The sequence below is a fragment of the Neovison vison genome, chromosome 10 (assembly GCF_020171115.1).
Source record: "Neovison vison isolate M4711 chromosome 10, ASM_NN_V1, whole genome shotgun sequence".
Taxonomy (NCBI): Eukaryota; Metazoa; Chordata; class Mammalia; order Carnivora; family Mustelidae; genus Neogale; species Neogale vison.
This window is the reverse complement of record NC_058100.1, coordinates 51,639,469-51,665,938: the sequence shown is the minus strand read 5'-3', so window position 1 is coordinate 51,665,938 and position 26,470 is coordinate 51,639,469. Positions and strand designations below refer to the sequence as shown.

The window sequence follows — 26,470 nt, the reverse complement described above, 5'->3', positions numbered from 1 at the left end:
AAACTGCTTCTCCTACAACTTAATATTCATACTATATACCTCTTTTGATTTATGTGGTAATTCTATGTAGAGACTAAAAGAAACTAGAAGGTAGGGGCGCCTGGGTGGCTCAGTCAGTTAGGGGTCTGCCTTTGGTTTGGGTCATGATCCCGGGGTCCTAGGAGCGAGCCCCTCTTTGGGCTCCCTGCAGTGGAGGACCTGCTTCTCCCTCTGCCTGCTGCTCCCCCTGCTTGTGCTTTCTTGCTCTCTCTGACAAACAAATAAAATCTTGGGGGGAAAAAAAAAAAACTAAACTAAAATACTGCTGGGGATTGCTCACATCTTTAGATGCACAGTACAGGGGAATGAACATCAAGCAACGACACAAAGATGTTCAATGAACATACTCCCAGCTTCAAACTCCATTCTCACATTTTATGCTAGAGAACTGGTTATAACACAGGAAAACTGGAGCTTTTCTTTAAGAAAGCAATAAAAAGAAAAAACTCAGTTGTTTTCCTTCTTTGGACTCCTTCAAGTTCACTGAACAAAAAGTCCTCTCTCCAGCTCTTCGGGCCTCCTTCGTTACAATCCCTCTGTTTTTCCTAATAAGTATTTTTTACTGCAATCAACAGTTTTCTTCCTAAAAGGAGGTACATTCAACCAGCCCTGTTTTGTTTTGTTTTGAAGATCTTACTGATTTATTTTAGATAGAGCATGAGTGGCAAGGAAGATGTGGAGGGGGAGAGGCAGACTCCACACTGAGTGCAGAGTCCCATGCAGGGATCAATCCCATGACCCATGAGGTCACGACCTGAGCCGAAATCAAGAGTCGGCCGCTTAACCTACTGAGCCACCCAGGCACCCCTCAACCAGCCCTGTTTAAAAGCAGTCTCCAAATTTCAGTCTGTTGGAAGCTGTGGAATTCCAAAGATTTGAAAGTTCTCTTAAAGGTAAATGACGTTATTTGCCACATAAACAAGACTGTAGAGAGATGAGGTTCTCATATTAGTTTACACATGCTGATTTATTACATAACTTAAAAGCAAAACTTTCCAACCCAGATCTCGGTATATGTAGTTCCCTTTGCCGGGAACATCCCTGCTTCTCCCATCCCACCCGACCTGGCCTTCCCTTGAGTTAACACCTTTTCATTCTTCAGCTCCCACGTTCAATGTTACCCCCTCCAGTAAGCTCTTCTTAAGGTTTCTCTCTACAGTGTACCAAAGTCACTACTCTGGATTCCTATGTTAAGTGTAAGTACTTATCAGACATAAGGTGATCGATTGCTTGTGTGTCTCCTCACATAAAGAAGTCTCTGGAAGCAGACACCGTGAACGCAGTGCCTGGCATACAGTGGAACTCCAATATGACTGTTAGAGGAATAGCTATTCAGAATATTGACCCTTGGACGTTCTATAGTACCCAGGGTTACAGAAGTGCCCAAGAGGCAGTTGCAGGGCTTTTCTGAAAGGACTGTTTGTAACTGCTTCTTTCCACCTTTCACATTATCACCTTCTATTACGGATCCTTGATACTTGCCAGGATATCTTCCTAAGGAGGTTGGAATTAAAGGGATAAGATAAAGGAACTAACACATATCTTCCTGATTCAACAGAATGAGCTCTCTGTGATCTTATTCGTAACAGAAACAAACCGGACCCTAGTAAAATTCTCTCCTAAAACCTGTATTAACATTTTACACCACCTTACCTGGATTACGTTTTCCCTGGAACTTGAATCACTTTCTTGTTGCTCAGGATGGTTTTTAACTTTCCACTCATGAACAACCTGCTTAGATGTGGAATCTGAAAATAAATGTTCACTTTTATGCCTGATCAAATTTAATGAAACTTGGGTGCCTTCCAGGCGTTTCTTCTCCTGCTTAGTCTTTGATTTGTTAGACTCTAAACTGAAGACATTTTCTTCTACAAGCTTCTGGAAGGTATCACGGGATTTTACGGGGATTTTGAAACTGATCCTCCTCCTTCTAGATTCAAGGGGTTCCTTAAGTATCTTGTTGGAATTATAATCCTGAGAAAAATGGATTCTCTTGCATTTCTCTGAAATGCGTTTTTCAGAACTGTCCCTACATTTCCTGTGCCTTTCTTTCTTGAGTTCTTTCATCTTCTCCCTCTGAGCAAGTACATGAGGCCATTGTTTTTCACTTGCCTGGACTTCAGTTTTAGGTTTTACATCTTTGGCCATTTTAGGATTACTAAGGTTTTTAATTCCATGGTCAGGCTTATTCTTAACATTTGTCAATTTAATATCTTTAAAATCTACACATCTCCTTAGATCTTTTTTAGTTCCTTGTGAAGAAGGACTCGGTGAAATAATTTGATTAGCATTTGAATATGATGCTTCTTGGAGTTTAACAGGGCCTTGGGATGAAGAACTGATTTTTTGTTTCCTTCCTGGAGGTTCGGTTGCTACGTCCAATCTGTAAAGCAGCACAGAAACCCAAGTTACATAGCAATTATACATGATCATACATAATGTTGTACTGTGTTATTCAGTCAGGAAATGACAGAACTGGTCTGATACAAATTTCATAAAGAATAAGAAATGGGTACATAAAGAAAGAAGTGAAAGAATTACAAATGGTAATGGCATAACTGGTCTATTTGGACAAAAACCAAATTTACAGCTTTATATAATACCAGGCAGCATAAATTCCATACAGATTAAATATTGAAGTACAAAATAATTACACCTGCTATACTTCATATTAATCCCTTAAAAACCATAGGGGAAAAAAGGAAATAGTTAATCTAATTTCTTAATAGGGAGCTTCCTAAACTTAAGAATGGTGGGAAAAATCACAAAGAAAAGGAATAATTGTAAATGACTATTTATGAGGAGCCTGGCTGGCTCAGTCAGAAGAGCATGTGACTCTTAATCTTGGGGTCATAAATCTGAGCTCCACGTTGGGTGTAGGGATTACTTAAATAAATAAAATTTTAAAAATAAATAAATAGGGGGCACTGGGTGGCTCACTGGATTGGGACTCTGCCTTTAGCTCGGGTCATGGTCTCAGGGTTCAGGGATCAAGCCCCACATCGGGCTCTCTGCTCAGCGAGGAGCCTGCTTCCCCCTCTCTCTCTGCCTGCCTCTCTGCCTACTTATGATCGCTCTGTCAAATGAATAAAATCTTTAAAATAAATTAAAAAATGACTATTCACTTTAAAGCCTTAGCATATTAAAGAATAAGAAAATTTTTAAAACTGGGAAATGGGGGACACCTGGGTGGCTCAGTTGGTTAAGCAGCTGCCTTCGGCTCAGGTCATGATCCCAGTCCTGGGATCGAGTCCCACATCCGGCTCCTTGCTCAGCAGAGAGCCTGCTTCTCCCTCTGCCTCTGCCTGCCTCTTTGTCTGCCTGTGCTCGCTCGCTCTCTTTCCCTCTCTCTCTGGCAAATAAATAAATACAATCTTTAAAAAAAAAAAAAAACTGGGAAATGGTATTCGTTTTATATGCGACAGTTTATTAGCCTTAGTAAATGAAAAGCTCATCAAAAAGTACTGACTCTGGGTCAACCACCCAGGCTAGTTGGTTAAGCATCTGTCTTGGGGTCAGGTCATGATCCAGGAGTCTCAGGATCAAGCCCCACATCGGGCTCCCCGTTCAGCAGGAAGTCTGTTTCTCCCTCTGCCCCCCCAACCTACTTGTGCTCTCTCTCCCTCTCGAACGAATACCTAAAATCTTAAAAAAAAAAAAAAAGTACTGATTCTAGAATAGGACATAAACAGAAAATTATTGATGAGAAAAAGGGATTGGCTAATAGATATTTGGGGGAAAAGTTTAACTTTACTAGTAATCAAAGACATCATTTTTTTTTAAAAGACATTCTAATTATAACAGCATACCATTTTCTTTTATCAAGTTAACAAAGATTTTAAAACAACATTAAGGGGCGCCTGGGTGGCTCAGTGGGTTAAAGCCTCTGCCTTCAGCTCGGGTCATGATCTCAGGGTCCTGGGATCGAGCCCCACATCCGGCTCTCTGCTCAGCAGGAAGCCTGCTTCCCTTCCTCTCTCTCTGCCTGCCTCTCTGCCTACTGGTGATCTGTCTGTCAAATAAATAAATAAAATCTTTAAAAATAAACAAACAACATTAAGTACTGGCAAGGGGTTGAAAAATGGGCCCTCTCATGGTAGAAATGCAAAATGATACAGGAGTTCCACGAAGGTAGGGAGCCTGGGTGGCTCAGTTGATGAAGTGCCTCACTCTTGATTTTGGCTCAGGTCATGATCTCAGGGTGGTGAGATCGAGCCTCACATCAGACTCAGCCTGGAGCCTGTTTAAGATTCTCTCCCTCCCTACCCTGCTGCCCCTCCCTCTCCACTTTACCCCCTGACCCCTACTTGTGCTCCTTCTCTCTCTCAAAGAAAAAAAAAAAAAAGAGAGAGAGAGTGTTCATAAAGCAATTTGATGATATAATTAAGAATTCTAAAAATGTTCATATTCTTTGACTTCCTAGTAATTCCCATTTTAGAAATCTATACCAAAATGAAAAAAATTAAAAATGGACCAAAATCTTCTTTTTTAAAATTCAGGATTTATAATAGCAAAAAGTAAGGTAAAAGAGTAAATACTAAAATTTTGGAAATGACTAAGAAATATGCCATTCTACTAAATATGACAGAGTATCATGGTCATTTTAAATGATGTTTATGAAAGTTTTCAATGATCTAACAAAAAATATTCATAAAATATTAAGCAAAAATCAAGCAGGGCAAAAATCTGTATATATCATGTGGTCTCAACAATTTAAATAAATACAGTAAAAAGTCAAGAAAGAAATATACTAAAATGTTAGAAGTAGCAATAGCTAGAAGTGATATTTTCCTGCTTCATAAAAGTTGATATTACTCGGTAGTCAGAAAAAAAGGCGAAAAAATTTCAATGATTTTGAGTGCCTTCTAAGTGCCTGTCACTCTACTAGGCCCTGGAGAAGCCATGGAGAACATATGCAATAGAGTTCTGATCCCCAATTTGCTTTCACTCTGGTTGGGGGGAGAAAAAGAAAGGAAACAGCTGATTTCTCAAATAATTACATAAGAGCAAACTATAAACACCTCGGGAGTTTTTATGGGAGTTTCATCTGAGTCTTCATTGGATTCCATTTTCCTTCTATCTCTGCCTACAAAAAGACTGCCCACCATTATTGATCTGGTAGTAAATAATGATAAAACAAAACTTGAGGGCACCTGGGTGGCTCAGTGGGTTAAGCCTCTGCCTTCGGTTCAGGTCACGATCTCAGGATCGAGCCCCACATCAGGCTCTCTGCTCAGTGGGGAGCCTGCTTCCTCCTCTCTCTCTACCTGCCTCTCTGCCTACTCTCTCTCTTACGAATAAATAAAATCTTAAAAAAAAAAAACTTGAAATTTTAATAGGACTTTGGCTTCTAATAATATACCACGTTTACAATGCCAACTGTATTAAAGAAAAACTAGGAGAACACAGAAACCATAACTCAAAAATTTTAAGGGGACACTGTAGTTCCCTCAGCATTTTCCTTTTTTTTTTTAAGATTTTATTTATTTTTGAGACAGGGAGAAACAGACTCACCACTAAGCAGGGAGCCTAATGTGGGGGTCAATCCTAAGACCCTGGGATCCTAACCCAAGTTGAAGGCTTAACTGACTGAGTTACCCAGGTACCCCTTCATATTGCTTTTTATTTGTTCTCCACAACAACCCTGTGCTGCATATTTTATAGTCATCTATTGACCATGGCCTATATAGTCATAATTAATGAAAACTCAACAATATAATACCTTTTAAAAGACCAACAAAATCAAACCGTAAACTTAACTCTTATCAACTAGACTTACAAAAGACTAGATTGTGATAATGCAGTTTTATATTTGCAACCCAAAATAGTAAAGTTCTGAGTCTTTTTAGATACAAGTTAGACATGTAGCAAATACTTAAAGTACGTATCTTTTATGAGTGACATAGTGTAAAATCAATATTCAGCTGAAGTTGAAACACATCCTAGATGAGCTCTCATGATATAAGAATAAAGTGTTGACAAAATTTCACACTTACTATTAAACTATGTAAAAATTTAGTAGCCATTTTAAAATATGACATACCTCAGAAACAATCTGTCAACACTATCAGCGGTTAGACTTCTTTGTTGGTCATCGTGGCATACACTCACAATACTGAATTATATACTTACATTCAACTTAGCTCAGTTGAATAATAAATTACTTTTCAGCTAATTCTGCCAATAATGGCTTTGCTGGTGGCAATGTTGCCATCTATCTAACGGTAACTAAGGCAAAACTTCTCACCTCTTCAATTCCTGGACTTAAAAAGATTTGGTCAACAGTGATGATACAACCTTGTGAAGAAATCCCACTAACTGAAAGTGCACTGCTCAGAGAAATGCTCTCTGAATATTTTCAAAAGCAGATTTAGGATTGTTGCCCTTAATTTAAGGAACAAAACAAATGAACACAGGGGAAGGGAAGGAAAAATAAAATAAGATGAAATCAGAGAGAGAGAGAGAAAGAGAGACAAACCACAAGAGTCTTTTAACTATGGGACACAAACTGAGGGTTGCTGGAGGAGAAGTGGGTGGGGGTGGGGAGATGGGGTAACTGGGTGAGGGGCATTAAGGAGGGCACCTGATGGAATGAGCACTGGGTGTTTTATGCAACTGATAATAACTGAACTCTAACTCTGAAACTAATGATTCACTGTATGTAAATTAATTGATTTTAAATTTTAAAAAAGATTGTTGCCCTTGGTGATTTTTCATTGTTAATACATCTATATATACTCAAACCATGGATTGAGAATTGTGGTAATGTATTACCACAATTAAGTGGCTTCAGGATGATAAAATTCTAATTTTTCATCTGTACCTCAGCTTTCATTGCACACCAATTTTGGGACTATCCCTATACTGAATAGGGAAATTTTTACAGAAGATGCCACATGCCATAAAGAAACACTCATAACCTTGAGGCAAGTAAGTTTGTTTACTTCTCCAATGGATAAACAACAGCAGCGAATGAGCCACATTCTCTTCAGGCAACCCAAAAAAGAAGTTCTGCACTGTCGATACTAATGTTTGCAAAGCACAGTAGGACAGCTTTCTTTCGTCCAGGCAACTTTTCATTATATAATAGCTCCTATCCCATATTGCTTAAACACATGACAAGGCAGTTTTAAAATATCTCGTGTGCCATACAGTTTGTCTTCAACAAAAGAAAATTTCACTACAAGTTATATCTAGAGAGCTTACCAATATCTGAAAGTAAATATTCACATATTAACGATTAATATAAATGCCACACCTTGCTCACATTACTAACATTGTTACTCTCGTTAGATACAATGACAACCCACACAATGGCATGGTCATTGATCACACCTGGGTTCAGGAATGCAGAAATGCAGCAGTAGGCATTTGACTATTCATTGCTGAAAGACCTGAAGTCAAATTGCAGATTTTGAGTAAATACTGAAGCCAAGGGGCACTTCGTTGTACTCTTGGAATAGTTTAGATCCTATTCTCAAAATAATTCAACAATACTGTTTCTTCCTCCTTCCAAAGACCGTGGACAAGTCTAGGATAGTAGTATAGAAAGATCAAAAGTCTATTCATGCTCTTATACATACATATAAAATCAAGGGCTAGAAAATGTGCCCTTACTAAGGCTAAAGGTAACTAGTGAAAAACCACGCAGTGTTTAAGAACTAAAAAAAAAAAAAAAAAGAATATAAGGATAAAAGGCATTAAAAATCCATTTTGAAAAAGTGTAGAAAGTAATAGTCAGTGTGATGTCAAATTCATAACAGAACAATAATACAGAAGCAAAGTATCACAAAGAAGAGGAGACAAAAAAAAAAAAAAAAACCTGAAGAAAAGGCAGAGGCAAGCTGAATTTCTTGTTTTTAGCAAACATTAACTAAATTTGTCTGGGAAGCAGAAATTTTATGTATATATTTAATGCCATTTTTATCATTTTCCCACAGCCACTTACTGTCAGACAATCTATGATCTCATCTACTTTCATCAGACACTATACTTTTATACTTACCCCATTAGTGGCAAGAAATGCCATCATCACAAAGTTCTCTGAAATTTTTATCCAAAGAACACAGAAATTAAAGAAAAGTAATCTCCATTATCTACCATTATGCTACAAGTTCTCTAGTTGTAGCCATATCCTATTTAAATATCGTGATTTTAAAACCATAACAATTCAATAAGCAACATATTCTCTTCACAGGGAATATATAATTTATCTTTACAACATTTCTAAACCACCCACACAACTTCTTCTATTACTATATGTAACAAAGTTATGCATCTTATAAGAATGTGTCAAAATCAAATCACCAGAGATAAAAATCGCATTTTACTTGAAAGTGTCATTTACATAGCATAGAATTGTGACAGACTTTTTATTTCCCTCAACTTTTTATTAAATCTACACTAATATTTAAAAAATTCAATAATGTCAGTCTGTTAAAAATCTGCCTTTGGCTCAGATCATGACGTCAGGGTCCTGAGATTGAGCCCTGATTTAGGCTCCCTACTCCGTGGGTCTCTGCATCTCCCTCTGCCTCTCCAACTCCCACACTGCTTGTGCACTCTTGCTGTCTCTCACAGATAAATAAAATCTTCAAAAAACAAATCAGGGGCATCTGGGTGGCTCAGTGGGTTTAGCTTCTGCGTTCAGCTCGGATCATGATCTCAGGGTCCTGGGGTCGAGCCCCACATTGGGCTTTCTGCTCAGCAGGGAGCCTGCTTCCATCTCTCTCTCTCTCTGCCTGCCTCTCTGCCTACTTGTGATCTCTCTGTCAAATAAATAAATAAAATCTTTGAAAAAAAAAACAAATTCAATAATTATAACCTGTGCTGGGCGCCTGGGTGGCTCAGTGGGTTAAGCTGCTGCCTTCGGCTCAGGTCATGATCTTGGGGTCCTGGGATCGAGTCCCACATCGGGCTCTCTGCTCAGCAGGGAGCCTGCTTCCCTCTCACTCTATCTGCCTGCCTCTCTGCCTACTTGTGATCTCTCTCTGTCAAATAAATAAAATCTTTAAAAAAATAAAAATAAAAATAAAATAATTATAACCTGTGCTACAGCTAGAAATATTGGCGTGCAAATCAGTACTGATCAAATAAAAAACTTTGCATATCAAAATATTTAGTCTCACAATTCTAAGCCTCCAAAAGTAAAAGATATAAACAAAAAGAAGGAATTCACCTTTTCAGCTCTTGTCTTCTTTTTACATCACAGTATAGAATGTCTGTATGATCTGATTTCTGAAAGAAAAAAAAAATGAATCATTCAGGAAACAGAAATCGTGCACTGACACTTCAGTTACAGGAGAAAGACTGGGAGACAATATTTTTTCCCCACATCTATGTAATGGTGAATAGGCTGACACAATAATTTTTTTTTAAGATTTTATTTACTTATTTGACAAAGAGACACAGTGAGACAGGGAATACAAGCAGGGGGAATGAGAGAGGAAGAAGCAGGCTTCCTGCCAAGCAGGGATCCTGATGTGGGGTTCGATCCCAGGACCCTGGGATCATGACCTGAGCCGAAGGTAGATGCTTAAGGATCGAGCTATCCAGGCACCCCCTAACACAAAAATTTATTTAACCTTTCCAATAATCCTGTACAACAGGTATTATCATCATGCCCCATTTTACAGGTAAAGTACTCAAAGTACAAACAGAGAAAAGTATCTTCCTTAACATTACAGAGCAAGTCAGCAGCAGAGCCAGGATTGAAACAGTTCTGTCTACTATCTCTACCAATCTGTCTCTCCATGTGTTCTGGGGATACAGGCCTAGGCACAAGAGAAGTAAGAGAGAAACAGGATATAGCCCTTGTCCTATAGACGTTAAAGAACAGAGAGGAGAAGAATATATGCAAATAACCTAATGAATTGATATACCTAAATGTGAAAGCAGAAGAACATACAGTAAGTCGTAAAAGAGTTCAAAATATCGAACACCAAAAGTTGGAACATACTTAGGAAAAAAGGCGGACAAAATATATGCTGAAGATTGAGGGGCGCCTGGTGGCTCAGTGGATTAAGCTGCTGCCTTCAGCTCAGGTCATGATCCCAGGGTCCTGGGTTTGAGCCCAGCATCGGGCTCCCTGCTCAGTGAGGAGTCTGCTCCCTTTCCCACTCCCCCTGCTTGGGTTCCCTCTCTCGCTCTCTCTCTCTCTCCCTCTTTGTCAAATAAATAAATAAATATTTTTTTTAAAAAGATGTTATTTTATTCATGAGAGACAGCGAGAGGCAGAGACAGAGGGAGAAGCAAGCGCCCTTCAGAGTAGGGAGCCCGACACAGGAATGGATAAGTTGAATGCAGATGCTTAGCTGACTGAAACACCCTGGCAGCCCTAAATAAGTATTTCATATATATATATATATATGCGCATATATATATATACACACACACACGTATATACATACATACATAAGTATACACACACACACTAAAGATTGAATATAGATTCAATAAAGATTAACAAGTAAAAGAAAAAGGTGGCCTCCACTAAGAAAACTTAGGCATTCTAAGCAGCTGGAGATGACTGGTATAAACTCAACAGAGAAAAAAAAACCAGCCTAGGTAGAAGCAAAAGGGCTGTTTTCAGGAAGAAAAAAGAAAACTGGCTAGTTAAGGTGTGACCAAATTTAGGAGGGTCCAGAATGCCAGACTAAAAAGTGATTTTTCAACAGAGAAGAAATATATTGAAATCTGTGTTTTAAGAAGGCTAATACAGAAACAAATTGAAACAGCAGTGTCATTATATAAAAACAAGCAAATCCTTAAAAAGAGAATTCTGTATTCCCACAATTTTCACAATTACTTTCCCTTATTACCCATGACCACAGTGCTATCCCGACATACACCTAACATCAACCTGAATGCCCTGAGTACTTCACCAACCACCCATGTACTAGCTTAATGTCTTTTTAATTATTTGCATGACTCTGGATTTGGCTCTGTTGCTATAAACAATTTTGTGCCCTTGGACAAGTCACTTAACCTCCTAGATCTCAATTTCTGAATCTGAAAACACAAATGCTACACATCTGCCTTGGCTACCTCCAAAGGATCTTGTAAAGCCAAATGAAACCATATATGGGAAAAGACTTAAAAACTCTCTTAATATTTGCAAATGACATATCAGATAAAGGGCTAGTATCCAAAATCTATAAAGAATTTATCAAAACCAACATGCAAAAAACAAATAATCCAGTCAAGATATGGGCAAAAGACATGAACAGACATTTCTCCAAAGAAGACATCCAGATGGCCAACAGACACATGAAAAAATGCTTGACATCACTTGGCATCAAGGAAACAACAAATCAAAACCATAATGAAATACCACTTCACACCTGTGAGAATGGCGAAAATTAACAAGACAGGAAACAACAAATGTTGGCAAGGATGCAAAGAAAGGGGAACCCTCCTACACCGCTGGTGGGAACACAAACTGGTTCAGCCACTCTGGAAAACAGTATGGAGTTTCCTCAAAAAGTTGAAAATAGAGCTACCCTATGACCCGGCAATTGCACTACTGGGTATTTCCCCCAAAGATACAAATGTAGTGATCCAAAGGGGCACCTGTACACCACTGTGCATAGCAGCAATGACCAAATAGCCAAACTGTGGAGAGAGCCCAGATGTCCATCGACAGATGAATGGATAAAGATGTGGTGTGTGTATACACACACACACACACAATGGAATATTACTCATCCATCAAAAAAGGATGAATATTTACCATTTACATTAACGTGGATGGTACTGGAGGATATTATGCTGAGTGAAATAAGTCAATCAAAAAATTCAATTATCATATGGTTTCACTTATATTTCATCTTATATTTCTTGGAATATATTAATAATATATATTACTTATTAATTATATGAATTATAAATATAATTATAATTCATAATTTATTAATTATTGACTATATTAATATTTGTTAATTTAATTTATTAATTCGGAATATATTAATAATATATTATTAATTAATTATATGAATTATAAATATAATAATTATAAATATAATAATTCATATAATTAATTAATAATATATTATTAATATAGTATAAATATTATATATTTATATAAATATAATTATAATTAATATAATTAATAATATATAACTTATATTTCTTGGAATATAAGAAACAGTGCAGAGGATCATAAGGGAAGGGAAAACTGAATGGGAAAAAATCAGAGAGGGAGACAAGCCATGACAAACTCTTAACTATAGGAAACAAACTGGGGGTTGCTGGAGGGCAGATGGATGGGGTGATGGAGTAACTGGGTGACAGGCATTAAGGAGGGCATGTGATGTGATGAACATTGGGTGTCATATGCAATTGCTGAATTACTGACCCCTACATCTGAAACTAATGATGTATTATATGTTGGCTAACTGAATTAAAAAAAAAAAAACTCTCTTAATTTATATCCATGTTGTCTAACTCTGCATGATAGAGTCTAACTGCACAAAGAAATAACTTGTTAAATCCTTTTTGGTGAGTAGAAGGAAGAAACCAAACACTGGTGTTTTTTCTATTGGCTATCACAAAGTATAAGAGAAAGAAAAAATGAGTGGAAAAGTAGTGGGGGAATATGTATCATAAATCTTCCCATCACACATTAAAACTTTAATATTAATAATATCTAGAGTTGGCTACAATATACGAACACTCACCAGTTTTCTCTTCTCTGATGAAACAGACCTTACACAGCAAGCTGAACTAGTAGAACTTGAAGTTTTTTTCTCTGCCTTATCCTAAGCATGCCATTTGGAAAAAAAGAGAAAAAAAAAAAAGCACAAAATTAAGCACAGTCTAAGACAGCGTTATTTAATCATTGTTATTATAAACTAACATTCTTTCTACATTCATAATAAACTTCAGAGGGAAAAATGTTTAAAGCCACACAAACTTTGGTAAGGGGGAAGGAAACTCAATTAGAAGGAAGACTCAAGTAGAAATCAGAAGATCTAGATGCTCTTGAATTAGAGATGAGATGGGATACAAGAACTAAAGCCGGAAGGCCAGTTGACCGCTCAGATAAAGGCTTCGGGCGGAGGCATTGCCATGGTGGAATTCAGTCGCCTACAAAGCAAAACCATATATCCAGTCATTTCCCAGGGGATCCAAAATTCAGTAGACCCAGGACAAACATATTTTGAGGACCTACTGTGTACCAAAGATATTCTAGATGGTGGGGACAGATTAATGAAAACACAAAAGTCCCTGCCCTCATGGAAGTTAAAATTTTGGGCAGGAATTTATAAATAAACAATGTATTTACTGTGTCAGATGAGACACTGGAAAAAAAAATTATAAAAGAGAAAGAGGGCAGGAAGGGCTGGGAGGTGGTGTAAAAAAAGCAGCTGCAATTTTAAACAGGGTAGTCAGAAAAAGCCCCACTGATAAGCCGACATCTGACTGGAGGCCTGAAGGAGGGAAGAAGAAACTATGTGCTTATCTAGAGTTTTCCACTGAAGGGCAAAGCCCCTGAGGCAGGAATGTGCCTGGATTGCGGAACCACAAAATGGTGAAGGCACAGGAGAATGAGAGGGAAGCCAGATGGGGGGTCGGTTGTTTTGTAGGCTCCAGCCAGGACGTCAGCTGGCACTCTGGGTGAGGAGGACAACCAACAGGTAGTACTGAGCAAAGAAGAGACCTGATCTGACTCACATTCTAACAGGATCATCCTGGGGGCTTGTTGAGAAGAGAACAATGGGAGCCAAAGGTGGAAGCAGGGAGATAAATTTGGAAACTCCTGCAACCATCTGAGGAAGGCAGCTGATTGTCCGGTGGTAGCAGAGAAGGTAGTCAGACTCCATCTTGTTAAGAGAAAGCTGATACAATTTGCTGGTAGACTCGATGCAGGTTGGGGGTGACAACCAGGATTTGGGCCCAACCAAATGAAAGAATGGAACTGCAACTTCTCAACTGGGTAAATGAAGCTGGGCACTTGAAGTTATAGTTTAAGATGAGGTGGAGTCAGCAAAGGACACTTGGTGAGCATCCATTCCCAACTCTTAGCCTCCCGCTGAAAATGATGGCCCATTCTGACTGATGAGCATATAACCTTACAATGCTCAGTAAATGATGAAGGTGGTGCAAAAAGGTCTAATGGTGAGTTATTTCTATGGAAAGGAGAGTCTGGGGGGCCTAGCGTCAAGTCAGAAATGCCTCTGCAAATTACTTACCTCCCTAAGCCTCAGTTCTGGCATTTGTATAATTGGGATAATAATAGTACCAATCTCCTACAGTTGTGAGGAATCAACAAAATAATGCAAGTAAAGAATGGGGGAAGGGGCACCTGGGTGGCTCATTGGGTTAAGCCTCTCTGCCTTTGGCTCGGGTCCGTGATCCCAGGGTTCTGGGATGGAGCCCCACATCGGGATCTCTGCTCCACGGAGAGCCTGCTTCCCCCTCTCTCTGCCTGCCTCTCTGCCTACTTGTGATCTCTTTCTCTCTCCCTCTCTGTCAAATAAATAAATAAATAAAATCATAAAAAAAAAAAAAGAATGGGGGGAAAGAAAGAATGGGAAAAACAAATTACTTCTCCTGGGTCAGAAGGGCAAAACAAAACATTTACGTATCTCATTTTAAAACTGAGGGTTGTTTTTTTTTTTTTTTCACTACGCAAAAATAAACAGGCAGAAAGTATTCTCTGGGTCAGTAAATCAAAATTCTTACTTGGACATCAAAGCTCAGTGATGCAGTGGTGCCTTTTCTGCGGGACTTCTCTTTTTCGCCACAGGATTCCCTGTTGGACATTTTGAAAAGCTAAAATAAAAAACATATTTAGGTGTTTATGTGTTTTGTTTTGTTTTACCACCACCACAACAAAATACATTAAAAATTCGTCATCTTTCAGTTTTAAAAAGACTGGAGTTTTACAAAATTATTTCCATCTTCTAACCATTTCCAAGGTAATAGGATTCTCTCGTTCCACTTTATTTCACTTATAGTCTCCCTCATATTGATCTCTTCCTCTCCTTCAATTTCATCTACCACCTTTTTAGGAATGACCTCTCAAAACTGTGCCTTTAGCCCTGACCTTCTCTCTCAAGCTTCCGATCACCATTTTCAACTGCCTAAAGGACTGTTCCCTTGTGCCCAACCTACACCTCAAAACCAATTAGTTCTGTCTTTATTTTCCTGACACACCCTCTATTCAACTTAGCATGTGGCAGAAGCATCCTGTGCTGGAATGGAAAGGCCAGAGAATGGCAACCTCATCGGGTCATGGGATGGGAAGATATAAAAGGAGTCTCACAGCAAAGCCCAAAGGAGAGTTTATTGCTGACAGTGACACATATGGAAACTATGAATGTAAAAAAGGCTAGAAAGCAGGCATTGACTTATGGTCAGTCATGACTATAGTAAGTGAAATTCTATAAAAGAATGATCAATAACACTAAATCAAACTTTAGAATGTTTTGATGAATATTAAGAGAAAGAAGAAAAATGCTGACAGCTAAGAGAAAACCTAAAATAATAAATAGTTAATAATAAAAACTAATAAAAGAATATTTAAGGGGCACCTGGGTGGTTCAGTGGGTTAAAGCCTCTGCCTTCGGCTCAGGTCCCGATCCCAGGGTCCTTGGATCAAGCCCCACATCGGGCTCTCTGCTCAGCATGGAGCCTGCTTCCCTTCCTCTCTCTCTGCCTGCCTCTCTGCCTATCTGTGATCTCTGTCTGTCAAATAAATAAATAAAAATACTTTTTAAAAAAGAGTATTTAATACAGACTTTTTAAAGATTTTATCTATTTACTTGTCAGAGAAAGAGAGAAAGAACAAGAACACAACAGGGGCAGAGGCAGAGGGAGAAGCAGACTCGCCACTGAGCAAGGAGCCTGATGCAGGACTGGACCCCAGGAGCCCAGGATTAGGAGCTGAAGGCAGACACTTAACCGACTGAACCACCCAGGTATCCCTTGAACTTCTAAGAACAATCCTAAATTATCCCAAAATTTTGCTTTGTAAGATCATGTATGGAATCAACTGAATTCACAATTGAGCTTCCAGATTAGAGGAATAATATTCTTTTCCCTTTCTTGTTCTAAGGATTCTATTCCATTTGGGGAAAAGGTACAATAAAAACAAACAAACAAAAAAAAAACACACACACACAATAAATTCCATGAAATGAACTGTTTAGAGGTAATGGACTACTTATGTTAACTTTTACGATTTAAACTGATCCATGTTCATCTTACGTTGTTCCTTTGAATACAAAATAAGGCTAAATTTAAACCTCTCACCCATAAGCCAATTGAAAAAAAAAACTGAAAAAAAAAAATCACTGAAGATAGTGGACTATCAAAGGAAAAACACATTTATGTTTACCATGACAAATGTTTTATATTTATAATAGTGTGAAATTCATCTTGATTTTATGAAAATCAAAATACAAACTCAAAGGGGAGACTTCCTGTGCTGGCCAGCCTCCTAAGTGGTTCCTGATGATGTCTGGTGCCCAGTAATTACACTCTCATGCAGTGCTCTTATAGAGCTGGTCTGTGACCCCAATAGGAATTGCTGTATGGCAGTATGTGGCTAGATCATATAAGACACTGTGGCTTGTGTTTTTCTCTTACTCTAGAGAAAGCCAGCCACCATATCATGAGGACAATCACATAGTCCACGGAGCAGCCCATCAGTGAGGAACTGAAGCCCACTGCCAAAAATGAACCAGCTGCCAGGCCTGTAAGCATGCCCCCATTGAAGCCAATCCTGGAGCCCTAATCAAACCTTTGAGTGGAAGCATCGGGGCTGCTATCTTCACTGCAGCCTCATGAGACTCAGAACCAGGTACACCCATTAAGCCACTTCTGAATTCCTGATGCAAAGAACCCGAGAGGTCATGTTTATTGTTGTTTTAAACCACTAAGCTTTAGGGGCGCCTGGGTGGCTCAGTGGGTTAAAGCCTCTGCCTTCGGCTTGGGTCATGATCCCAGGGTCCTGGGATCAAGCCTGGGGCTCTCTGCTCTGCGGGGCGCCTGCTTCCTCTGCCTCTCTGCCTACCTGTGATCTCTGTCAAATAAATAAATAAAATTTAAAAAAAAAAAACCACTAAACTTTAGGATAACTTAGGCAGCAATAAATGACTAACACAGTCACTTAATATAACTCTTCAAACTTTGAAGATTCCTTTTTCTTAGGAGTCTCAAAAGCACAGATGATGTTTAGAAATTCTTATTAAAATTCCCATAGAATTCACACGCTAAAATCTAACCCTCTTCATCTTCTGGTTTCCAGCTGGTGTTAAATAGTGAGACTGATACACTGAACCAAGCTTTCAATTAACCATCTAGCCTTTTGGAAATTTAAAAAAAAAAAAAAAATCAATGATGCTTGAATGAGGCACAATATAATTAGCCACTACTCATTCCCGTAAGTTCTAACGTGTTATTTTCCCATTTTTAATTGACTGTTAAGAGCAGTGAGGCAGTTCTACATTCCGGAAAACTAGTTAAAAGTTGGGGTGGGGGTGCGCCTCGGTGGCTCCGTGGGTGGAGCATGGCACTCTCGGTTTCTGCTAGGGTCCTCATCTCCGGGAGATGAGACTAGACCCGCCTCCAACTTCGCGCAGGTCCCAGAGAGTGGGCGTGGATTCTCTCTCCTCCCTCTGCTCCTCTCTCCCCCCCTCACGTGCGCTCTCTCTCTCTCTCTCTCTCTCTTAAAATAACTTTTTTTTTTTTTTTGTAAGTTGAGGTTGAAGGCAGTATGAGGACTTTAGAACTAACTCACTAGGGAAGGGGGAAGCCTCCAGACGCACTTCCTAACTACTGGGGGGTTGGGAGGTGGCAACTAAATCCTGCTACACTTTCAAAGCGCCAAATCATCACACTAGCTCTCACCTGGGCTGAACAACTAGGAAATAAATAGACCAATGAGATCGCTAGGCACTAAGTAGCACCTTTATTAACTAAGAAACCCCAACTGGAAGTTCGAGTCTCCTAAGACATAAAGGGGTTCCTTCTCCTTCCCTGCTGCTTATATAACATTCGGACCAGTCCCGGGAAGAAAGAGCAGCCGGAAAATTCAAGTTTTCCTCTGCCTGCGCCAAGGGAATGAATGCTTGAGACTGAAGTTCAAGCAGGCCGGGGAGTGAAGGGAAGAGAAGTACGCGGGCCAGAGGACCCACTGGCAGACGCCGTATGGAATCGGAATCGCATCAATCAGGTGCCGCAAAACTCAAAAGACTCAGAGCTCTGGTTATTAAGTCTAACTGCAGGTGTAGGGCGCGCGCAGAAACACACGCTCTTCTCTACCCACAGGACCCCCACGACCCCAGGGCAGTGCTGATAAGAATACGTAGGTTAAAGCAAAATAAAGACAAAAGGAGAGGTATTCAGGTCACAGTGCGGATGAGGGTGCGAAGGGAAGCGCAGACACCGATTCCAAATCAACCAGACTAGCAGGGAAGCTCGCTAGCAGCTCCCAAGTCCCCGGGGCCCAGGAGCTGGGCAGGAACAAACCAGACTCGCACTCTGGGCGAGGGGCAACTCCAGACCCAGAGCCGACCAGAACCCCACCCTTCACCAAGCTGACTCAACCCCGGATCCGCCTACAGAGTCGCCCCGCCCAGGCTCGAGGGGCCTCCGGAATCCTCCGACCCACTGGCTACCCGCTAAGGTACCGGAGGGAGAGAGGTGAGAACCTGCCCAGCAAAACGTCAACTAACTCCCCACTTACCTTACCAGCGCCCGCAGCGGTGGCGACTCCGGAGGCCCAGGCCAAGAAAAAGGGTCTCCCCCGGACCCGATGCTCGCTGGGAAATGTAGTTCTGCACTCGGACCCAGACTACTACTCCAACGTTGCGAGCGTTTGTTTAGCTTTGCATTTACTTCCTCCAAGGACTTGGGACTCTGGCTCCGCCCTGGCTGGCGCGCTGCACCCTGGGTATTGTAGTCTTGCTTCGCTTCCTTGGTTGACGCCTGGAACCGAGACGCACCGTGGAAGCAGAACTCTCTTACCTCATTGGTCGCCGTCCCCGATACGTTTCTGCGCAGGCTGTGGTGGCGTCGCAACGCCTCGGGGAAAGGGAAGCGGACGGGACCGCGAATCGCTATCTCTGGCTTTTTATTTTTCTGCTGACAGGATTTGGTCACTGGTTCTTCATCTTTTGTCTGTTGCACGCATCCAGCCCTTCCCATTTGCTTTCCCACTCCTTGGATCCAGCCCTCTGGGCATTCACACCAGTTCTCTCACCCCGCCGTGAGCCCCTCCTGGTCCCCGGGCGGGCCTGGCACGGAGGCGGTAACTATGGAGAATATGGCGGAGGAGGAGCTGCTACCCCAGGAGAAGGAGGAGGTGGAGGTGGCCCAGGTCCAGGTCCCGACCCCGGCCCCGGACTCGGCTCGGGTCCCAGCTCCGGCCCCGGACTCGGCTCCGACTCCGGCCTCGGCTCCAGCCCCAGCCCCTGCCCTGGCCCAGGCTCCGGCCCTGTCCCCGTCCCTAGCCTCTGCCCCTGACGAGGCTGAAAGCAGTAAGTGCAGGAGGCCTAGATCTTTCTGCTGCAAGAGAAGCGAGGAAGTGCGCCTTGCTGGGGAGTAGGGGAGGCCCTTCTTCACTGGGATGTTTTTTATGGGGAAAGACAGGTTTAGGGATGTGGGGGGAGGGAGGAGGGACCCGTGTAGCGGGTAAAGCGGGTACAGAATGGGAGGAGGCATGTCCCCAAACCTCGAGGAGTTCGTGGTGAAGGGTTTGTGGAGGCCAGGAGTGCTGCAGATAAAAGGAAATAATGAGGTCGAGGGCTTCTTCGTTAAAGGGGGTCCTTTTCTGCTACGCAAATAGGGAGTTACACTGATTTGGTAGTTTCCCCCTCAGCTCCGCCTGCGGTGGTTCACTAAGTCCTTCAAAATGTGATATGGTAACCGAGGCAACCTGTTTACTGTAGTAGATCGTAGCTGCCAAGATGTAGAAACCATTGTTACCAACTAGTTCTTGTGCTCGATATACACAAAGAGATGGCCTTTTCTTACTAATTTTCTTTAGCAGCTTGCTTTCAAAAAGAATTTGAGGCTGATGAGTAGTTTAAGAAAGGGTCGACTAAATTCTGGATGTCGTCCCTCAGTCATAAATACCAGTTGAGTTCTGCCCTCCGTTCCTTCATAACTGGACTGCTGAAAATTAATAGCCCGTATTATTGTTCTAATGTATGTGCTTGCATGTTTTCTAAGTGGTGATTTATTGGACCATAAAGAGAAACACTTGAGAATCTTCTGAACACTTTTAAATGTAAAGTCTCAGAAAGTTGTTGTTGGTTGTTGTTGTTTTTAATTATTTTGTGGTCCATAAATTGACCGTTATGTTCTTTCTGAATTAATAACAAAATAATTCATTTTCTTCTAGGACAGTTGGGAATTTAATATTTATACATCACTTGGGTAGTTGTAGTCCAGTAGAGTAGCTTTGCGATTTTAAAGCCACATAAAAATTGTCACAGTGAATTAAAGAGTAGAGTTGATCCCAGATAAGGCCAAAGTGTGCCTCGGGTAGGCTTCTCCTCCTCATATCAGATCAGAGGTAGTAGGTGCAAAATAAGGGCCGTTGTTTCTTCACCCACAACTACAGTTGGGTGGGGAGGAGGTGGTACACTCTCCTGAGTAGCCTCCCTTCCCTACCTCTAGATTAGATTTGTTTATATTAATCAGAATTGGTTCAGCAGCTTTAGGGATTGCGTGCTTTCTCCCCCTCCCCACCAGCCAGAATGTTAAACATAGTTTGGGAAGATAAATATTCCAAAATTTGGAAGTATGTAATTTGAAGAATGTATGATGTTTGAGAAACCTGAAAAATGCATTACTGGGGCAATATGTAATGATTGAGAAATCTGAAATGCGTTAGAAATATATATTAATACATTTTTAAAATTATTTTTATGTGGTCTAGTTGGTCCTTCGAAATCAGTCTTAAGTAGGCAAGATGAAGATGGCATATTTGAAATAGAACTGAAAAATGAGGAAAAAGTATCAGAAGTTGTAAAAGAAACTCCTAGCATCTTGGATTCATCTGATTTAACAAGAGGTTTGCCTGTTGACTTCGGAATTACTAGCATGTTACAAAAAGTTTGAGTGATTTAAGTACAGATTGTCTGCTATCTACTGTCTTGAACCAGAAAGTAATTTGAGAGGTATACATACGAAGGCATATCATGAATCTTTAGACAGATCTTTGAGAGGTTTAATAGTGGACCACAGGACTTTCGTTATTCTCGTCTAACTTACGAGGCTCCTGTCTCTTATTTTGTACAACTTAGGATGATTTCAGTAAGCACAGGTTTATATAGTACTATATACTTTCACATGAGCAGAACTTTGAACTTTGGAAGCTGAAAGTCTTTATGATTGCAAATTCAAAGGATTGATTTGTACACATGGATTCATTGCCTGAATCTTGTGGTCTCACCTAGCAATTAAGTTTTTGCTCATTTGGGGAAATTTTTGCCTATTTATAGAAATCATATCTCATTATAAAATCATTTGAACAATACCTAGTATGACAAGTTAACCAGTAACATTTGTTGCTCTTTGCTTTTCTCATTTAAAAATGAGGTGAAAAGTAAAGTTGAGCAGGAATGTCTGATAGTGCTGAATTGAATTCCAAAATTATTGACTCTGTTACTGCATCCAAAAAGACTAATGATTTTTTTTAATTATTTAACAAACCATAGTGCCTGCTGTGTACGAGATACAGTATTGGGCACTTAATCATTACAAAAATGAGGAAGGCATATCCCCTGCTGTCTTACTGTTTCTTTTTGGGAAAGAAAAACAAGGACACACACAAAAGGAGCTGGGAGTGAAGCTTGGAGAGGAACAGGCAGGAAGGTATCTATGGTAAGAATAGAATTTAAAGGTTTCAGGTTCTAAACTGTATAACCTTGTTCACTAGAGAGTCCTGTGGTTTACTATCATCTCTCCAGTTGGGGATCTTTTCCTGCCAATTTTCAGCTCCTAGTCTTGTATTTGTATATTCAAGCTCCTCCTTTGTAAACATTACTTTCCTTTGGGATATGCATATTCAGGTCTTTCCTTAAAAAGAAAGAAAAAGCAACCTCCAATCCCATCTATCTCCTTTTTTATACTGCCACACTTTTTGAAATAATCTGTGTGATTTTCTATATTTTTTCTTCTAATCCCATTTGTATTCCAGAACATCTCACTGAACCTTTTTTCTTAAAGGTGATGGGAGACCTGCTAAATACTAAATCCAGTAGTTTTCTATTGATTTCTACAACTATTTGTGATACTTAGTGTTGAACTTTTTACATTCTCTTTTTTTCTTGGCTTCTGCTTTATCTTGAGATAAGGTATAAGATAAAAGGTATAAGGCATAAGATAAGGTATAAGATAAAGGTATCTCCTTTAACATTTATTGTTTTTGAATCTACCCTCCTTGATGATTTTCCTCCTTGATGATTTTCCTCCGTGTCTCTTACATTACCTGCATCCCTCCGTATGGCGCTTCCGAATTATAACCATTTATATTAATCAGTAGTGGGTTCAGTGGCATTGGGGAATGCATTTCCAAGCCCAAGTCAAGAATATGTTAAATGTACTTTGGAAAGATATATTCATATATTCCAAAGTTTGTAAGTATGTCGTTTGAAAAATGTGTGATGTTTGAGAAAACTAAAAATATGTCACCGGGACTGGATTTTTGGCCTTTTTCCTCTCTTTTTTCCATAGTGTTTTTTTTCCTTAGGCTTTCCTTCAGCTCATACTTTCACCTAACTTATATTTATGACTTATATCCTCCTGAACTCCAAAAACAACTCAACTGCATACTAACTTGAGGATGAATACCTGTAGTATATCAAACACTGTGTCAAAAACTGAATTACTTTTTCTCCTTTCCTCTTTTCTGCCAGAAATGTTTTCCTCTTCCTTTACTGGTTAATCATACCATTATTCTCAACCATGTAAACTTGGAATCTGGGAACCATTCTTGAACGCAGTCTTCATTCATGGTTATTTCTCACACCCAGCATTCTTTTTTTCCCATCTGTTCTTTACCTTTCTATTACTAACTCACCTCAGTTACTGATCTTTGATTCTACAGACAGAGATAACCTCCTGAAGTGCACTCAGATCATATTACTCACTCCCTCAAAAACCTGCAAAGACTTCACGTTGCCTGAAGAGGACAGACCAGACTAACTTGCATAGAATTTAAGCCTTTCAATATCTGAACCACATTTTTGGCTGCTTGTTCTTCCACCACCTCCATTCTCCAAACATACTACATTCCAACCAAGGGTGGGATAGAGGTGGCTGTATTTTTTTTTACACCTTATACCTTTATTCATGAGATTACTAGCGTATAAGGCCAGCCACCAAATTCCTGCTTACTGAAATTCTTTTCATAACTTACATCTCAGTCAAATGTCACTTCCTCAGGGAAGACATTCTCAAAGGCACTTGTTAGAATTAATTCCTCCTTCCTCCTTCCTGCATGCCCACACCGTATACCCCCGGTATTCATTTCATCCTGTGCTGTGTTACAGTTGGTAACATATCAGTATCTTTCCTGCCTAGTTGAAACTTCTTTATTTTTTTTAAAGATTTTATTTATTTATTTGACAGACAGAGATTACAAGCAGGCAGAGAGAGAGGAAGGGAAGCAGGCTCCCCACTGAGCAGAGAGCCCAATGCAGGGCTCAATCCCAGGACCCTGAGATCTTGACCCCGGCCGAAGGCAGAGGCTTTAACCCACTGAGCCACCTAGGTGCCCCTTGAAACTTCTTTAAAGATAGGAAGCGTGGCTTATGTTTCTTACTTCAGCATTTTGTACGGAGAAAAGACATTTTCTGCAGAATTATATTGAATGATTAGATAAAAGTTAAAAGGTGTGAAGTTACATGGTGTTTTTTTCCCCCAACTTTTCGCATTCTGAGGCACACTTGTCATTTTATGGGCAGAATTGCAGCAGTAGTCACCATCTAGGTGCCGGGCACCATGCTACAGGAAATAGAAGTGGAAGAGTCTCTGTGACGTGATCAAATAAAAATAGAACTAGAATTCAGGTTTTTAAAAACTAATCTCCTAACTCTTAAAATTTCCTTTCAGAGAGACACATCTCAATCCAAAGGCAGCTTGCTGATCTAGAGAAGTTAGCCTTCGTAGCTGAAGGAGATTTTGACTCTGCCAGTTCATTGAACTCAGATCATCTTGATGCAGGTATTTCCTTATTTTGAGGGTCTTTTTCCCCCCTCTTAATTTCTTTTGCTTTTTATCTTTCAACTCATGAAAATTTGCTGGGAGTAGATTTGTTTATTGCCACTTTACTAGAGCAATAATAAAATTTTCTCATTCAGGAAATTGGTAGCCGTCTGCTTTCACAGGTGCTGTGGAGACTAGTTGTTTCACAGTTCCCCAAGGATATTACAATTTTGTGGGTATATAAGGACTGCGTATTCTTTTAGTTCAGATTTGCATTTAACTATAAGCAACAGAAGTCCCAAAAAACCACCGCCTTTAATAACTAAAGGCATATTATATTCAGTCACATAAATAAAGTCCCTAGGTGGGCAATTTAAGGCTGGAACAAGAGTTCCTCATTGTTGTCACGCCTCAAGCTCCTCTCTTTCTGCTTTGCCATCCTCAGTGCTTGAATTCCATCCTCAGTATCACTTCATGGTTTTTTGAAGTAAGCAGAGCACATAGAAAAATTAATTTTGACTATATTTACAGTTTGCTGTATGTTAAAGATACTCGGGTTAAAAATTGAGTTGCTGATTGTTTTTGTGTATGTTTATTGTTTTAAACCTGAATTTGAGATTTTAATTTTTTTTGTTACTCTCAAAGTTTTTATTTGAGAGCCATTACTTTTCTAATTAAATAAGACTTCTATTTTTATGATCCGTAATCTTTTCATTAATGAAGAAGGAAGAACTTACAAATTCATTAATTGGTTACAGTGGTTCTAACCATGCTCCCTGTCCCAGAATAGCAGTTATTTTGGATCCCACTAGGTCCTTTCACTCCTTCCATTTTTCTTACTCTGCATGTTAACTGATTTTGTTGCTGCCAGAGCAGAATGCCACAGCAGGTGCTCACACCGTCTTCCCGCTCCTGCCTCCCTGGGAGTGTGACAAGTACTGCCTTCTCCCCTGTCCAATGTACCTAGTGATGCTCTCTCTGGCAGGCCTTTTGGCTGGAGGGATATCATGTACTTTATTAATTTCTCATTTTCTCTCTTCCCAGTGGCAACAAAGTTATCAGGTAGCCCCAGAGAGGAGAGTTTTAGGGTAAAAAATGAATCACTGACCATGTGCTGATTATTAACTACCTGTTGAGGCAGAGATGACTCTCCCTACTGTTAACATAGATGTTATCTGAGAAGTGTGTGTGTTGGGTGGAGAGAGTCCCCTGCTACTTCTTTCGCAGCTAAATTGAGGCATTAGTAGCCTGTCTGTTCTGTGCTTTATTGGTTCTTTTTTATTTTTTATTTTTTTTGGTCAGGAAACAAACAGTCTTGTCCGTTGTGCCCTAAGGAGAAATTCAGAGCTTGTAATAGTCATAAGCTTCGTCGTCACCTTCAGAATTTACACTGGAAAGTCTCAGTTGAATTTGAAGGTTAGTATTCTTGTGCTTGCTAAAAACTAAATGTGTCAAGATTTAATAGAAGTTTTGGAATTTTATTGTGAACAAATTCAAATATTTTCCATTTAAAATTGTGAGGGATTTAATGTCCTTTTAATGTATTTCTTAATAAACAATTATGGAACTCTCTAGGCAATGGATGAATGTTGTAAGTGTAGTTTAGTTTAGCAAACATTTATTAAGCATCTGTTCTATACTGGGTATTTTGCTTGGCCCTGGAGTCCCTATAACTTTTTGAACTATGTTTTAAAAAGTTAATACTTTTTCTTTTATGTTAGAACAACTACCATCTGACACATAATTTTGAAAGTGTAGTAAATGCAAAACAAAATAAAATATATAGTTTGAATATTGGGAAAGAAGACAATATCTTTTTTTCTGCTGATGGCTTAAAAAGATTAGAGTTAAAAAGAGTAGTGGGATTTTTAAAAAAGTAGTGGGATATAAGATAAATATTTGAAATCGTAGTCTTTCTCTACTCTAGATAAATAAAAATTATTAAAAAAATACCAATTACAGTAGTGACAAAAATGACATAATTTGGGGGACTGAATAAGAGGTCTTATAAAGAATAAAATTAAAGGACAAAAAATGAGATCTCACAAAGTTAAAAGACTTTTTAGATATAGTGAATTATTCTGAGAATGACTTATGTGAATTAGTACAGCGTTTTTGGAAAGAGATCTGGCAATGTTTTTTAAATTTAAAAATTCACAAAACTCTCGACCAGGTGCTCCCTCTTTTGGGAGTCAAAGAATCAATTAATAAGGATAAATGTACAAGAATTCACTGCAGCGTATACTTAGTGACAAAAACTTGAAAC

The 26,470-nt window shown here is 39.7% G+C and overlaps 2 protein-coding genes across 5 annotated transcripts in view; one reads left to right on the top strand and one right to left on the bottom strand.

The window, feature by feature from the left end:
• Positions 1-19,194, bottom strand: part of SWT1 (SWT1 RNA endoribonuclease homolog) — a 112,304-nt gene extending 93,110 nt beyond the window's left edge. For 2 of the 3 annotated variants that reach the window (XR_006386647.1, XM_044267290.1), the window contains exons 1-5: positions 18,739-19,194; positions 14,725-14,814; positions 12,717-12,797; positions 9,218-9,276; positions 1,693-2,422 (exon numbers count right to left, since the gene is read on the bottom strand). Coding sequence is in view for 2 of the 3 variants with exons in the window: in XM_044267290.1 (XP_044123225.1) it covers positions 1,693-2,422; positions 9,218-9,276; positions 12,717-12,797; positions 14,725-14,814; positions 18,739-19,194 (1,416 nt within the window). In the remaining variant the exon portion in view is untranslated. Of the gene's footprint in view, positions 1-1,692; positions 2,423-9,217; positions 9,277-12,716; positions 12,798-14,724; positions 14,815-18,733 lie in introns of all 3 variants that reach the window. The other variant, XM_044267291.1, reaches the window with a different exon arrangement.
• The window catches only part of TRMT1L (tRNA methyltransferase 1 like), a 45,320-nt gene continuing 37,909 nt past the window's right edge, over positions 19,060-26,470 (top strand). The window contains exons 1-4 of one of the 2 annotated variants that reach the window (XM_044267292.1): positions 19,061-19,526; positions 20,933-21,067; positions 24,112-24,222; positions 25,507-25,620. In XM_044267292.1, coding sequence (XP_044123227.1) covers positions 19,304-19,526; positions 20,933-21,067; positions 24,112-24,222; positions 25,507-25,620 — 583 coding nt within the window. In that variant the 5' untranslated portion in view covers positions 19,061-19,303. Of the gene's footprint in view, positions 19,527-20,932; positions 21,068-24,111; positions 24,223-25,506; positions 25,621-26,470 lie in introns of both variants that reach the window. The other variant, XM_044267293.1, reaches the window with a different exon arrangement.